The following is a 17,537-nucleotide window of genomic DNA, read 5'->3' on the forward strand; positions in this document are numbered from 1 at the left end:
ATGAGATCAGAAGAATAGTTATTATACCTTTTTCTCAGGAATCAGAATTACTTGAGCATCTCTCTTGTCAGTTCTAAATTAGGAGCACAGGACACATCTACATTTTCTAGTTATGTAGAAGGCTTTTATCCACAAGAACCAAGATCTTCCTTCTTGATCAGGTGTGTGTGTGTGTGTGTGTGTGTGTGTTTGAGTGTGTGTATGTGTGCGCGCATATGTATGTGCACATGCATGTTTGTTTCTAAAAACTATCACTCAAGAAATGTGGAGGTATAAGATATTTCTAATTATTTAAGTGACTAGAATTGCTGAAGACAAGGAATGCACATCGCTTCTGAAGTATTCTTTTTTATAGTATCCAACTAGTAATTAGGATATACTTACTGAAGTATCAGAAATTATAGCTTTCTATAAGAAGCCTTGTCTAAGCAAAACTCCAAGAATGAATTATTATATTTAGGATTAGAAGGATTTTCATTGTGAATTCTCACATGGGTTTTCTAATCTTGTGGAAGGCACCTACCTTCTCTGATACACAATTTTAAAAGCAAGATGAAACATGTCATATCCATTAATTCCAACTATTATGACCAAATATACATAAATCTTAATTTAAAAATATCAGCATTATGCACATTTGTTAAATATCTATTTTTTCTGGAAGCTCTGATAGACACTGTAAAATGTTGCTATATAATGTTACTATATGAAATTGTGCTTGTTACTGATGATGGTGATGATGATAACCTGTTATTGTTTATGATGACAATGATAATAGAAACTGGATTAAAATGCAATAGGAAAACATCCAACAAAAATTCATAAACATCTTGCAAAAGTTTATCTTATAAAGAAAGCAATTATCATCCAGTAAAATAAACAATTATAAACAGAAAACTGTGCTGTTATTCAATATCAGTGATGTCAAATATTTTTATTAAATATTTTAATGTGTATAAATTAAAATATTCATTATACGTTATGACACTTCGAACTAATTGGTCATTATTTTACAAACAAAAAAATTATATATTAATTTAACCTGGCTTTATGTGAATCATTATTTCCATTCTTTTTTTAGGGGAGGTAAGCTATGAAACAGGGGAATTTTTCTGTATTTTACTTGTCCAATCAAAATACTTCCTCTCTTATAAAGAAAACGGAAAAAAAAAATGTTCCATTTTACTTCATTCAAGAATCCTGTGTGAGAGGAGTTTGGACTCCCTGAAGTAGACATACAATTATCATCATAAAATGGGACTGATTCGTGATCGGAGGTGTCATCACAGCTTGGGTATGTACTTACTGTCCACATGAATGTGTAGTTCTGCTTCTGTATATTTTTAAGCTGTCCAAAATTTTACTTTAATTCAAGCTGTCAAAAACTTTCACTTCCCCCACCACTGATTTCATTATCTTTCAATAGTAAAGTCATCCACAGCTGAAGACAACTTGAATCAGTAAATAGCATCACACTGGAGTTAGAAGAACTGAATTTTAATCAAACCATTCTTTTGTTTTGAGATAGGGACAATGAAGCTTGCATGGGATCCTTCCCCCACAAATAGAGAAATAATATGTGCTGTATTTATCTTAGTGGAGTTCTGTAATATTAAAATCAACATATAATTTGAAAGTACATTTTATGCTAAAAGTGTCAATTTTTTCATAAATTATTTACAGTTGGTAACATTATATTAAATAATCAATGCGATTTTTGACATCTCTAATTATTTCATCCATAAAATAACACCTACCTTCTGCTCTTCAGGTTTAATCAGTGAATTATATATGAACAAACAATGTTTACATCTAATTTTAGTTATAAAGACAATTAGTAAACTGGGTGTGGTGGTGCTCACCTATAATCTCAGCAACTCAGGAGGCAAAAGGATCCCAAGTTAGAGGCTAGCCTCAGCAACTTAGCGAGATCCTAAGTAACTCAGGGAGACCCTGTCTCAAAATAAAAATAAAAAACGGAAATGTGGCTCAGTGGTTAAGCACCTCTGGGTTCAATTTCTGGTACCAAAAAGACAATTAGTATTATCATTTCATTTAGAAAGGCTTTCAAGTATTCAGTAAATGATTAATATTTCAAAAAGTAAACTTTTGTTGTTGTTTTTGTTCAGAGGCAAGGTTCTCTGTCTTTATCCTAAAACTTTAGATCCTACTTGTTTCATCTTTGTTTGTCATTAAAAACGAAATTAGACAAGCCAGTATTTACTAAATGTTTGCATGTGATTAACATTATTGAAACTAAGTTCATCATATTTTATTTTATTTTTTAAAGATCTCTAATGAATTGTGTTGATATCTTTTCTTACTGCTGTCTTTCTTGTTTTGCAAGTTAGGAAACAGATGCAAAAGTTAAATGCTATGTAAAATTATCAAGTTAAGTCTGAATCTATAGTGTACATATATGTCTATCTTGCTCTGGCTTTGTTTTTAATAAAGTGTCTATTTTAATGTTAATTTCATTATATTATAAATTAATTCATTTTAAAGTATATAAGATATTACTAAGAATACTTTGCTATGGAATAAAATAATATTATCTATACAATAAACACAAGCATCGTGATAATAATGTAAAGCAAAATAAATTCATGTTGTACTTTTTTTCTTTTTTATGTAAATTTTTTCTATTTATATATGACAACAGAATGCATTACAATTCTTATTACATATATAGAGCACAATTTTTTATATCTCTGGTTGTATACATAGTATATTCACATCAATTCGTGTCTTCATACCTGTACTTTTATTTTTTTATTAGTTGTTCAAAACATTACAAAGCTCTTGACATATCATATTTCATACATTTGATTCAAGCAGATTATGAACTCCCATTTTTTTCCCGTATACAGATTGCAGAATCACATCGGTTACACATCCACTTTTTTACATACTGCCATACTAGTGTCTGTTGTATTCTGCTGCCCTTCCTATCCTCTACTATCCCCCCTCTCCTCCCCTCCCCTCCCCTCCCATCTTCTCTCTCTACCCCATCTACTGTAATTCATTTCTCTCTCTTGTTTTTTCCCCTTTCCCCTCACTTCCTCTTATATGTAATTTTGTATAACAATGAGGGTCTTCTTCCTTTACCCTGCAATTTCCCTTCTCTCTCTCTTTCCCTCCCCCCTCTCGTCCCTGTTTAATGGTGATCTTCTTCTCATGCTCTTCCTCCCTATTCTGTTCTTAGTTGCTCTTCTTATATCAAAGATGACATTTGGCATTTGTTTTTTAAGGATTGGCTAGCTTCACTTAGCATAATCTGCTCTAGTGCCATCCATTTCCCTGCAAAATCCATGATATTGTCATTTTTTAGTGCAGAGTAATACTCCATTGTGTACAAATGCCACATTTTTTTATCCATTCATCTAGGGCATCTAGGTTGGTTCCACAGTTTAGCTATTGTGAATTTTACTGTTGTGCTTTTAAAAAGATATCTGTGGGAAGTATATTAATGGAAATGATGAGTTTAATTTTAAATATCTCAAGTGGTAGAAAGGCTGTGGCTCATATTGGCTTGAACTGTTTTTCTCCAGAGATGACTGAATGCCACAATTATAACTTTGGACTGGCAAAGCGTCACACTTCTAAAAGATGTCAAAAGCAAAGATCTACTCTAATAACAGGCAAATGTAGACAAAAATGTAAGTCTTGTATTCCATTTGTCTTCTCTCATTGTACAGAGGTTAATCATGGAAACAATATGATTTAAATCAGTGACAATTATTCAATTTATTTTACCTTCATTGTAGTAGCAGACATGATATTTACTTTAATAGATTATTGAAATATATAATAAAATTAGAAGAAAATATTGTTTAGGACCTTTTTAATGCCCTAAAAATGATGAGCTTATTTATCACAATAATGACAATGAAACAGAAGATTTTGAGAAATTAGTAAGTAATTAGCTATAAGGAGGAATAAACAAAAAGATTCAACAGAAAAGAAAAACATATTAAATTCATCTGAGTTATGTTCTTAAACATTATAGAAGCAATAATTTGATTAATATATAGAATGTTTCTGAGTGCAGTAGAAAAGATGTGTCCTCAAATGTCTTTTTCCAATCCAGAATATTATTGATATTAGCACTTGAGGCAGCTTAAAGAAAAAGAAAATCAACAGACCACCTTCACCTAAAATCAACAGAGATTTATTAACAATAATAAGAAATTACTAACAAATAACATGATTTCATGAGTTAGTCATAGGAGTGTAAATGAGTTGTATATAATAATCAAAGGAGAAAGAATATATGACCATGTGCATAATGTTGAAATGTCATTGAATAAAAAAATCAGTGTGAATTCTTAACTAAAAGAACTTAATTTGAAAAATCTCAAAAATGTAAATACTGCGCTTGATATGTACATATATAGACACAATATATTACATATATAAATCACTACAATTAATGTTAATACATTTTCATTATAATTAGGAAAGACAAATATTTTTGCTATTATTAATGTTGCTTATTATTTATTGTTTTGCTGATGCTGAGTGACTAAGCAAGAAAAGAAAAAGAAATGTTTATAAAATTAGAATTAAAAGGTAAAAATAACATAATTAAAAATGTGATTTAAAATATTTTAAAATAATGAGTGTACAGGCCTTAAATATAAAAAACCATTAAAAATAGATATTAAGATTTTATTGAAAGTTCATATTTAAAACTCAATTGTCTTCCTAAATATAAATACAAGGAAACTGCTGTTCATATGTTATGACCCCAAATCAGGAAAAAGCATAGAAATAAACCTTTTACTAACAAGCCTAGAAATAAATTTGCTAATTAATATTTCTACTGATGAACATAAAATGTAAAGCATTCAAGGATAAAAGACAACATTTTTGCAGATATACATTATCTCTATACATCTGCATATTTAATGTGATTCTGTTGGAGGACAAATGCACTGTATTTAGAAATGATATGTTCTTTAAAAACACATTCTAAAGTTTATAAGGCAGAAAAAATTACAATAATAGCTAAATAGTCTGAAAAAGATAATGTACTATAATATTGTAGACACTATCTTGTATTCAAGCATTTCATAATGAACATATGTGAATGAGCAGACTGATTAGAGTACATAGGATTAAATGCAAGCACATGTAGGGATAGATCATATGCTAATAGTGGCATTTCATGTCAGTAAAGGAAGATTAGTTGATTCAATAATTAGTGCTAGAAATCTCAGTACACATCTGGCAAAGAAAACTCTTATAAAATTTGAGTTTTTACCAAATATATTTTACACACACATATACACAACAGATGTTTAATGGTCCAAATAAAAATAGAAGCCATGCATCATTGTGATGTAACATGGATATAATTAGTTTTACAAACTCAGAATAATAAAGACATTTTATTCATATCAAAAACACAAAAGTCATAAAGGGAAGTTTGATTAAGTCAACCAGAGAAAAACTAACCATTTCAGCCTTTCAAAGTTATTATAAAGAAAGTTAAAACAGAAATAATGTCTGAACCATATATTTGCAAAACATACTTCATATTCCCAACCTAAAAAGTAAAGAATAAATTAGTGACTTTGTAGAAACAAGAAAAATCTCAGAGAAATAAGAGATGTTCAACCTTATTCCACAAGAGGAAATATAAAATTAAAATGTAAATGTAAATATATTTTCTACCAAGTTTATACATTAAAAAATGTGGATAACATTTACTACCAAGGAAAATGTAAATGAAACAGGAATATTAAGTATAAACAGGCTTTTACATTTATATTTGTTATTATGTAAATTAATATAAACTTTTTAACTAAAATTTTCAATCATTACAGAAACTTAATATACACATGCCGTTGATTGAGTAATTGCCATAGCAGGAATTTCTAGAGAACTAAAAAATATGCACAGGTATAAATGAAATATATCATTATTTCTAAAAGCAAAAACTAACAAACAATTTACCCATTGGAAAAAATTAAAAGTTTGTCAATAATTAGATTTTGTCCAGATAACAATGAAATGTAATGCAATAATTTTACAACTTAGGCATTACCTCTTCTGAGAAAAACAGAGCCAAAAAAAAAAAAAAACTTACAGTATTCTCTCATCAAAAGCACAATACCACTAATACTAAACACAAAGATACCTGTGTCCTTTATCCTTCCTTTCTTTTCTGATCTTTCTCTTTTCTTTGACAGTGTCTCCATTTTTTCTTGGTCGTTTCATCGCCATTTCGATGGCGATACGTTTCATTGTTATGATGGCGATATGGACTGTCATATTCGTAAACTGTAAGTCATTACAAAAAATTGTGATCTCATTTATCAAACAATTGTAATGCTTTATTTTGATTAATATTCAGAGGCACAGATACATAAACTAGCAATACTGAGTAAGTGTTCTCATCATAGTTTTGCTGTTAGTCTAGATATTTACCAGTTATTTTTTATTGGATTATAATTTACTAACAGTATAAATTTTTAAAATAATTATGATTATTTTCATAGCATTTCACAACCAAGAAGTTTCAATTCCTTCAAATGGTAAGTGAATTTTTAAAAATATTTTGAAGAATAAATTGAATACATACTATACATACTAGAGAGTATTATATATCCAATGGCACTAAAAGTAGGAAAGGAAATAGTTTATGCTTGTCCACATTTTACTATGGCTTTATTTTGTTGAAACAATGGAGTACTTGCAAAGAGTAGAAAATTCTGTTTGGGCATCTCCCTTTCTATTTCTGTGTAGAAATACTTTGGATATGACTATAATGGTTTAATTGTTTTTTAACTTTAAAGTTGGAATGAGAAAGGCGTTTGAGTTTTTTTTTATAATATGCTATAATGTCTAGATATGTGTAGAATTAATAGTATATTCTCTTTCTAGAAGGATACTGTGGCCCATGCCCTAAAAATTGGTTATGTTATAGAAACCACTGCTACCAATTTTTTAATGAGAGCAAAACTTGGTACCAGAGCCAAGCTTCGTGTATGTCTCAAAATTCCAGCCTCCTGAAGATATACAGTAGAGTGGAACAGGTTGAGTATTTGTTTTAATCACCCTTCGTATATTTAATCTTTTTTTTTTTAAAGATTTTTTTAAGAGAGAGAGAGAGAGAGAGAGAGAGAGAGAGAGAGAGAGAGAGAGAGAGGGAGAAGAATTTTTTAATATTTATTTATTTTTTTTTTAGTTTTCGGCATACACATCTTTGTTTGTATGTGGTGCTGAGGATCGAACCCGGGCCGCACGCATGCCAGGCGAGCGCGCTACTGCTTGAGCCACATCCCCAGCCCCCGTATATTTAATCTTAATGAATGAAATAATTCATTGGAATGTGAGCACTGAAACAGATATTCTAATTCCTACTTTGAATCTTTCTGCCTTAAAATTAAGAAAGAAACCTCAGATTTTATGTATGTCTTGCTTAAGTTGAAATTATGCTAGTTAGGGACAAAATGCATTGTCCCTCAAGTGTGAGAAGAAAAGATTAATTGATTATGGCCTTGCACTTAGCAACATTCTGAGCATTGATTTTATTTGCACCTTGTTGTTTCAAACAGGATTTCTTCAAATTGGTGAAGTCATATCATTGGATAGGACTCATACAAATTCCCACAAATGGATCCTGGCAGTGGGAAGATGGCTCCATTCTCTTGCCCAACCAGTAAGTCTTAGGTCCAATAGATTTTTTTGTTTTGTTTTGTTTTTCTCTTTTTAATACATGCATCTCAATAATACCGAATGGTGAATTTTGTTGTGGCATGCTAGTGCACACATACAAACATGATTTGATGAATTTTACTCCCCAATACTATCCACTCTCTCTTCTCCCCAACAGGATCCTAGTTATGAATTTGTTCCTAATTTATCTCTATGATCACTCATCTATCACATTTTCTTTTTCACAAACTCAGGCATTCCCATATTCTCATTCATTTAGAAAAGAAATACTTGTGCCCTAAATTTGGAAGAGAGTATTATGAAGTGGCCAATATAAACAATTATGAGTAATATATATGCTTACTATGTGGTAAATACTGTGAAAGATAGATCTAATATTATGTTCATTTTACAGATAGAAGACGGAAGCAGAGAGGTTAAAAGGTTAAGTACAACATATTCTTTTGTCATGTACTACTAAGGTGACGACAATATAATTGGTGTGCAATAAACTGCACATACAGAGTGTACACTTTGATGCACTTATGAAACCATTAATAAAATCAAAATAATTAGCATATCCATCACCTGCAAAACTTTCTTTTGAACCTCTATAGTACTTTCTTTGTGCTCTTTTCTATATCTCTTTCTGTTCCTAAGAAACAAATCTTTTTTCTCTCACCATAGATTAATTTGCAACAACTAGAATCTTATATAAATTCAGTCATACGATATGTACTAGTTTTATGTTGGACTTTTTTCACTTAGCATAATTATTTGAGATTTGGCATTTCATAACATTAATACTTTCTTTTTATTCCCAAGAGGTATTTCTTTTTGAATGTAGTGCAACTTGTTTACCCTATTGTCTCTCGATATATATGTAAGTAGTTCTCAGTTTTTAATTACAAATAAAGTCACTTGTGAAAATTTGTGTACAACTGTTTCCATGAAAATAAGCTTACCATACTGGGGTTGTAGCTTAGTGGTTGAGCACTTATCTACCATGTGTGAGGCACTGGGTTCAATCCTCAGCACCAGATGAAAGAAAGAAAGAAAGAGAGAAAGAAAGAAAGGAAGGAAGGAAGGAAATAAATAAATAAATAAATAAAACTAGTTTTCATTTCTCTTATACAAATATTTAAGAGTAAAACAGATGGATCATATAATAGTTTTATGCTTAAGTTTTTAAGAAAATACCAAACTATAATCAAAGTTGCTATGAAATTTTACTAATTTCACATTTCTTTTAGCAGCATGTGAGAGTTCCAGTTGCTCTACATTACAGCCAACATTTGTTATGATCAGTCTTTTACATTTTAGATATACTAATAAATATGAATTGGCATCTCAATGTGGTTTTAATTTGCATTTTCCTAGTCACTAACAATGCTAAGGATCAGTTTTTGTGTTTGTCATTCATTTCAAGTTTTTATTTCAATGATTTCTGGTCTGATATTTGTTATTTACTATATTCTTATTTTATGTTAAATTTGCTTTCCCTTTTCTGGTTTTTTCAGGGTTAAAGCCAAGGCACTGATTTTTCTTTTCTAATAAAAATATTTTTTTTGCCATTAATATGTGAGATCATTTGGTAACCTCCTTGAACATTTTGATACGTTGGTTTTGGTTCTATTCAATTCAAAAATCATTTCTAAATCTCCTTCCATGCTTGTCTTCAATTCATAGATTATTTTTTAATATTTGGAAAATTTCTAGAACTCTTTCTATTACTAATTTCTAATTAAGTACCATCTTGATCAATTTAATATGGATTGAAACCTCTTGAATTTGTTGAGATCAGTTTTATGGACTAGATTATAATCTCTTTTGAAATGCTCCATGTGTATTCGAACAGGTATATTGTGCCATTCTTGAGTTCTGTAAGTGACAATTAACTCAAGATAATTAAGAGTGTTGCTCAAGACTTCTATATCCTTTCTGATTTACTATCTACTTAGTTTTGACTGTTTATGATAGAGGTCGCAATTATTAAAAGGGAAGTATTAAAACATTGTACTGTAAATTTAGTTACCTATATTTCCTTGCAATTCAAATGCTTCTTTGCCTGACATATTTTGAAGCTCTGTTGTTAGATGCATAAAAGTTTAGCTTTTGTGTACTCTTCCCTGAATTTATGATTTTATCATGATATAATGAACTCTTGAGCTAATAATATTTTGTGCTTTGAAATTCTACTTAGTACCATATAAATTTAGTCATTACAGATTTTTGATTAGAATTAGTGTAGCATATATCTTTAACCTGTATGGGTCTTTACATTAAAAGGAAGTCTCCTTAGGACAGACTACAGTTGAATTTTACTTTTTAATCCAGTTTGACAAGTCATGCCTTTTTATTTGGGATGTTTTCTCCATTTACATTCAATAGTTAAGTAATCTTGCTATTTGCTGTTTATTAGTTTTGTTAGTTATTTATTCCTGTTTTCTTTTTCTGAGTTTTATTAAACATTTTAATTTTATTTAGTTTTATTAAACATATTTTTTTGCTTTGGCTTATTGGGTATATCTTTGTTGTTATTTTAGTTTGCTCTTGAGTTTATTGCATATATATCTAATATATCAATAAATCTGATAATCTATCACTTCATGCATAGTATAAAATTCTTGCAATATTATCCTTCCATTTCTTTCTTCCAAACCATGAGCTATTTTAGTCATAAATTTCCCTGTATAAATGTCATAAGTCTCACACTGTTATTTTTATTAAAAACATCAAATATATTTTAAGTGCTTTAAGTAACAAGATAAAATTATACAAATTATGTTTATGCCTGTCACCATTTCTTTACTCATTTTTATAGAACATAACTTCCATCTACTGTAATATTCCTCCTATACTGAGGATTTTTGTAGCATTGCTTGAAGCTGTTTGTTTCCTAGTGATAAATTATTTCAGCTTCTATTCTGAATATGTCTTTATTTTATCTTAATTTTTGAGAGATATTTTGGATGATGATTTTTTTCCCCCCTGGATTGAACCCAGGGCCTTCTGCATGCAAGGCAAGCACTCTTCCAACTGAGCTATATCCCCAGCCTGAGATGCTTTTATTCTTTACACATTTCTGGATTTAAATCTTTTGTTGTTGCTTGTTTTGGGTACTTTCAATAAGTTTCTCCTCACTTCTGTTGTCTAAGAAATCTGCTCTCATACTTGTTTTTGTTCAACAGTACATATGTCTTTTTTCTCCCTGTTGCTACCTAATCACTTTTCTTTGTCATTGGGTTTGAAAATGTGCCATAAGCCTTGTTTTTAGTTTTCTTCATATTTCTTGTGCATGTGGTTTCTTGAGACTCTTAGAAGGGTTTATAATTTTCACTAAAATTAGAAAATGAAGTGTAATTATTTCTTCAAATGTTTTCTCTCCCCCATTTCTTTGGTGTCTTCTTTAGGCCAATCAAATGTGGTCCATTAAGCCTGTTAAAATTGTAGTAAAGTTCACTGATGCTCTATTCATATTTTTACTCTTCTTTATGTTTTTGGATAGATTCCATGATCATGAAAGTTTACTAATCCTTTCTTCTGTAAAGTATAATGTTTCATTAATCCTATAAATGTATGTTTCATCTCAGACATTGAAGTTTTCTTTTCTAGAAGTGTGATTTGGTAGGGTGTTTTTAATATTCTCCATGTATGGATTTGAATTTTGATTGATTGATTTGTCTTCTCATTAAGGTTAATTGTTCTGTTTCTTTACTTGCCAGGTACTTTTTTTGTGGAATTTTATACATTGGTCTTTTATTAAAAACATTAAATATGTTTTTAATTTTATGTTACATATTTTTATTGCTAAAAATATTCTAGGGGCAAAGATACTTCCTTTATCAAGTACCCTTACTTATAAACCACTTTATCTATTTTGATCTTTTAAAAAATATTACTAATCGGGACATCCAGTCTAGTTAATTATCCCCACTCTAAAGCAGTATTCTTCTAATACCTTGTATTTCAACTCTGTTTGAAATATAAGGTTTTACAAATCGCTAGATAGTTCTTTCTCCATCTTTGAATATTTTTCTTGCACACATGCATTAATTAATACTCTGCTGAATACTCAAGAAAGGACTCCTGTATGTCTTTGGGTTTCTTTATTTGCTCAGCTCTTTGATCTTCAGTCTGTGTCTATGAACTACAGTTGCTTTGATGTTTACAGACTAGAGTATTCTGATACTCTTTTTTTTTTTTATAGCCTGCTCTTTTAACCACCTGATAGCATAGACGAACTCTTCACACTTGGGCTAAATGACAATACTTCAACATTTATTGAGCTTATAGAATATAGCTTTTATCCTTTGAATGAATGTTAAGATAATTCTCAGAAAAAGGCCATTTCTATCATTTGGAAGATCTGTCCTATCATATTTACTATTAATTAATTTACTTATAATGGCACAAAGATCAGGAATAAAACCCCAATATTTTGATACTACTACTTTCTCTCTCCTTTGGTCTCATAAAATCAGCAGAAGTTTTCTAGACTGTAAATATTTAAAATTCTTTATTTATATTTTAGTTATTTGAATATTCAACTCTTCCATAAATAATAAAAATAATCACAATATCAATGTTAATGTTAGATTAATTAGGTGTTTATGTCTTTCAGACACAATTTTAAGCATTTTATATGTGTCTCCTCATTAAGAACTCTTAAAATTCCTAAATAGGGCTAGGGATATAGCTCAGTTAGTAAAATGCATGCACAAGGCCCTGGGTTCAATCCTCAGCAAAACACACACACATACACACACACACACACACACACACACACACACGCCTATATAACAAGTATTATTTTACTCTAATTTTACAAGTAAAGAACAGAATCTTAGAGTGTGTAATAACTTACTTAAGCAGGGATTCAGATATATATGCATTTCTGACTCTATCACAAGAGTAATCATTGAATGGTTTTGAATTTGCTTTGCTACTTTAATGGGTAATTGGCAGTGGTCAGTCAACAACCATTTACTGTCATGTGTTCAAGTTTTCTGTTGTACACATTGTAACAGAAACTATCTACCTTCCTATCACATTTTATATTTCTGACATGAAGACCCCCAGTATTGATGTAGGATGGGCTAATTTCTACATGACCTGAGATTTTATTTATTTTTTTAATAAATTTTTTTTGAGAGAAAGAGAGAGGTTTTTTTAAAAAATATTTATCTTTTAGTTTTCGGCGGATACAACATCTTTTTGTATGTGGTGCTGAGGATCGAACCCGGGCCACACGCATGCCAGGCGAGCGCGCTACGGCTTGAGCCACATCCCCAGCCCTGAGATTTTATTTTTAACAAAATTTTCTTCTCCCAAAATACTAATAAGATTGTATATCATATTATTTCCAATCTACAAGTGTAATTTTTGTTCATGCACATGGTAAATATTTTTGAGTACCTGTAAATGTCCAGCAGAGATAACTGCAGGGATGATTAGGACATAACTCCTTCAAGAGCTTTATACTGCAGTCAAAAATGTAGTTAAAGGGACTGGAGGTGTAGCTGTGGTAGAGTACTTGTCCAGCACGTGAGAGGTCCTGGGCTCCATCCCCAGACTGGAAAACAAACAAGCAAACAAAAAAGGAAATGTAGTTATCAAAAAATAAGCATAATGTGATGTGAATAGTGATAAGAATGATGTGGGAAAAGACACATAGAAATCAAAATAACATGTGAAGAAAGTGAAATTAGAGAGAACAAGGCACTATTTATTTCTCTGTGGTGAGAACATTCAAAAGTCACTCTTCTAGCTAATTCTTAAACATAAAATAGCTAATTGGTAACTGAGTCAACCTGTTGTGCTGTGGAATGCCAGAAATGACAAGTACATGAAGTGATAATTATGCTAACTACACTTATTGATTATATTAATCAATATACATTAGAACATTAAATTCTTCTCCAGAAATAAGCACAATTATAAAGTGTAAATCAAAATTTTAAAAATTAAGAATGAAAAAAAATTAGGCTTAGATTGAGACCCACTAAGGGTAGTCACTAAAAATTCCAATCTTGTTTCCGATGTAGCATCTAGTTTTTCCATATGTACAGGGTTCATTTCCTTGTCCTTTAAATACATGTAACATCAGAGCACAGTCTGTCCCTTTGATTTGTCAGTTTCACATTGAAGTCACATGATCACTCTTTCTTGAATATTCTATTTCTGACCTATTCTTGGAAGAAAAAAATTCACTAATTATATAAATCATATGACTCCCAAACACTAAATATACCAGAATAAAATGCACATACAGATTTAGCCATCTCCACATAGAATGACAAACACACATGCATGCATGCTCATACACACATGCTTGCATGTTTGTGGATATGTTTCAGGATTTTATGATCTATTTTAATTTCTTTACCAACTAAAATTGTATCTATAGTCCTCCTTTGGTACCCCTAGGGGAATATATCTGTGGTTTACTGTATCTGCAGATATAGAACCTGAAGATGTTACAGAGTATCAACTAATTGAAGAAGATGGTTTTTTTTTTTTCTTGTACAAAAAATTGCAGCTATTAAATTCTAGGTTCAATTCTGAATTTATTTCTTATCTAAATATTAATTTTTAAGTAAACATTTTGAAGCTTTTATTTTACTCAGATACATATATGAAGAGATTTTAGACTTCTGAACTATCTAATTTCCAAAGTATAAAAAAAAACAGTGGCTCATATTTAAAATATGAAACTTTCATTTTCTGAGATGCCTACATTTTGTATATCTGTGAATTAGGAGGGTCAAGCATGGTACTAAATTCTCCTGCAATGCCTTTTAAATTCTTATAAGTATTATTGCTTTTTTATTTCCTGCATTAACAAAGTTATGAATATGTCATGTGTAATTCTCTCCAATCCAGACTAACACTGGTGGAAATGCAGAATGGAACCTGCATTGTATATGGCTCAAGCTTTAAAGGCTACACAGAAAACTGTTCAGCCCTGAACACATACATCTGCATGCAAAGGATTGGGTAGACTCAATAAACCATCCCAACACAAAACAGGAACAGAGAAGGGATTGCACCGGCAGGAACAATGCTATGTGGCTGAAGGAAACAAACAATGGGACAAACACAGGAAGAACATACACCTCCTGGGCTCTCCAGAATAGGACCACAGAACTATTCTGCATCTAGTATTCTGTAAGACAAAGGAAGGCAATTCAGAAATCATCAAGTCCTCCTCTACCATGGCCCAGACTGCACAGGATGGAGTTGGGTTCAGCCTCGATTAAAAAGAATGGAACCAATCCAGGAAAGTGGTGAGGAAAAAGTAGCCCTATAAATCACTGGTGGTACATCTAGCAGAGAAAACTGCTCCATGGGTGGGCAGTGCTGTGCCCAGCTATGGGGGTAATGTTGCCATCCAAATCAGTTAAGAAGGCAGGACTGCTGCCCCAGTGGGCCTGGAGAAAGAGCAGAAAGCCAGAGAGGTTTATTCTTGGAACTTAAGATCTCGTGGAGTTTGCCTACCTAGGTTTTGGACTTGCTTGGAGCCCATCATCCTTTCTTTTTCTTCGACATTTCCTCCTTTTGGGGTGGCAGCTTATCCAGTGCCAATCCCAACCTTGCACTTTGAAAGCACATAATTTATTGTATTTCATGAGTTCACAGCTGGGGAAGAATGTTGCCTGTCCCACCCAACAATATTTTGGGTGGGACAGGCAACATTTGGATAAATATTAACTATTTAGGTAATACTTAGATGAGACTTCAGACTTTAGATTTTAGAGTTGGTGCTAGAAGGAGTAAAGCCTTTTGGGGTTGTTGGGATGGAATGAGTGTATTCTGCATGTGAGGACATAAACCTTTCAGAGGCCAGGGGTAGACTAAATGTTTGTGTACCTCCAAACTTCATATTTGAAACTATAACACCCTCCAAATTATAATAGAAGGCAGGCCTTTGGAAGGAAATTTGGGTCATAAGTGTTAAGCCCTGGTGAGTAGGATTAATGCTTTTAATAAAAGACCCCAGAAACCTCTCTAATCTTTCTTATCACAAGGGGATACAAGGAGAATTTGAGTCTACACCTGCAGGAGGATCTTCAGCAGAGCACAACCATGATGGCATAAACTTTGTTTATAACTCACCTAGTCGATAAAACTAAGAACAGAGGGGAAGATAGCTGGGCATTCGTTATCACTGAAAATAACAGAAAATGATTCATAATGTTGTTGCATAATATATTGTTACTTGGGGAAAGTATTACTAAACCAGCAGACAGGTAAAATGTATTAAATATCAGAATTAAATAAAAATGGAAATCACAACCGAAAAGCAACCACAGAAACTGGCTTTTATTCTGAGAGCTTATAATAAACTTTGGGACTGTTAGTTTCTGTTTTGATGCTTGTCATGGAGCTTGGAAATACAAGACAAAGTTTAGTGGTCATTTAACCTGAGTGTGAAATGCAAGTTCTCTTTCTAAAACTGAGATCCCCCAAATGTTTCAAACTCCTACAATAAATAAGAAATAAAACCTATACTTCAGAAAATAGAAAGAGAGATTCTTGCTAGTCTTGACCTTTGAAAAGATGGTGGAGAAAAATGAAAACCTCCCATGAAACATTTATTCCCACAGATAAGCCCTCATTTACATTTACAGCCCAAGTCTGGCTAACAGTGAAGTCAAATAATAAAAGTATGGCAGTCAAATAATTTATTTGAAGTAGTTCAAGGTTATTAATTGCATTACTACTAACAATGTCAATATTGTCTGAAGGGAAATAACCTCAACCAGTTCTCAAGAACTTTGGTAATCTTCCAAATTTCTCAGACACAAAGATAAAATTACAAAAGGTAGAAACTAAAGGATGGGAGGGTGGAAAGGGGAGTAATCTTGGTGAAGGGTCTTGAAAATCTGAAATCATGTCAAAATAAAGAGCTAAAATAACCAAACAAATTGAAGTCATCTTTGAAACCTGTCTTTCTCTTACACAATACACCAATATGTCAGCAAATCCAAGTCTCTCTTTCTCTTTCTCTCTCTCTCTGTCTCTGTCACACACATACACACACACACATTTACATATGCACACAACTACATATTCATATGTGCACATAGTATAACAATATATGTTGGCCAATCACTTCCCAGTACTTCCCCTGACAATTGTTATTTTCAAAGAGAAATACTATTGAATTCTGACTTCTAGTGTTTGTACTGAGGAGTTATCTTCTTAGTCTATTATTGTTTGTCTCTTCATATGGCTACTGTTAAGATTATCTCTTCATCTTTGCTTTCAGTGTTTTGGCTGTTACAGCTTGGTAGGGTTTTGTTTCTGTTTATTCTGGTCCAAGTTTATGTATTTGTTTTTCTGTCCCATTCTGTATCTATGCTCACCCTAAAACTTCAATTCCACATACATTTTCCTATTGAGTATCACATTTCATTTATCCATTTACCTATTTGCATTTTTCCATTTTGTCTATTTCAGTTCATATATTTTTATGCTGATTTTTCTTTGAGCTCACCAGTATTATTTTTGCTTTCAATCTTCTATTTCATTTTCATTGAATTCTTAATTTTGGAAATTTCAGCTTTTAAGTTTTAGAATGCCCATTTGTTTGGATTTGGAGATTGAAATCTTCCAGTGACATTTTAAACTTTTACATCTTTTTTTGTCCTGTGTTTAAATAATTGTTAAATACATATAGATAGTTGTTTTAAAGTCCCACTCTGGTAACCCAGATAAGGGACATTGTATATCGGAATCTCTTATTGGTGCCACCATGCTTGACTTTTTTTTTTTCCCATGACCTTCTGCTAGCTAGTTTCTGATTCCTAAAAACTGGAGGACTTTGGGAGGTTTCAATTCCCGCCCCCCCCCCCCCCCCCCAGAAT

At 31.6% G+C, this 17,537-nt stretch overlaps 1 protein-coding gene across 4 annotated transcripts; it reads left to right on the forward strand.

The window, feature by feature from the left end:
• The first annotated feature begins 65 nt into the window (after positions 1 to 65).
• On the forward strand, positions 66 to 16,595 carry Klrk1 (killer cell lectin like receptor K1). 4 transcript variants are annotated; one of them, XM_071610142.1, is made up of 9 exons: positions 66 to 161; positions 1,197 to 1,294; positions 3,552 to 3,659; positions 6,198 to 6,290; positions 6,507 to 6,542; positions 6,892 to 7,043; positions 7,566 to 7,669; positions 8,081 to 8,109; positions 14,551 to 14,635. In XM_071610142.1, the coding sequence occupies exons 2-8, from the start codon at positions 1,255 to 1,257 to the stop codon at positions 8,082 to 8,084; spliced, it is 537 nt and encodes a 178-aa protein (XP_071466243.1). In that variant the 5' UTR covers positions 66 to 161; positions 1,197 to 1,254; the 3' UTR covers positions 8,085 to 8,109; positions 14,551 to 14,635. The 4 variants fall into 4 exon arrangements, with proteins under 4 accessions (XP_071466243.1, XP_071466241.1, XP_027779815.1 ...); XM_071610140.1 differs by lacking the exon at positions 8,081 to 8,109 and having other exon boundaries at positions 1,157 to 1,294; positions 14,551 to 16,595; XM_027924014.2 differs by lacking the exon at positions 8,081 to 8,109 and having other exon boundaries at positions 14,551 to 16,595.
• Positions 16,596 to 17,537: the final 942 nt, after the last annotated feature.

This window comes from Marmota flaviventris, chromosome 3 (assembly GCF_047511675.1).
Source record: "Marmota flaviventris isolate mMarFla1 chromosome 3, mMarFla1.hap1, whole genome shotgun sequence".
Taxonomy (NCBI): domain Eukaryota; kingdom Metazoa; phylum Chordata; class Mammalia; order Rodentia; family Sciuridae; genus Marmota; species Marmota flaviventris.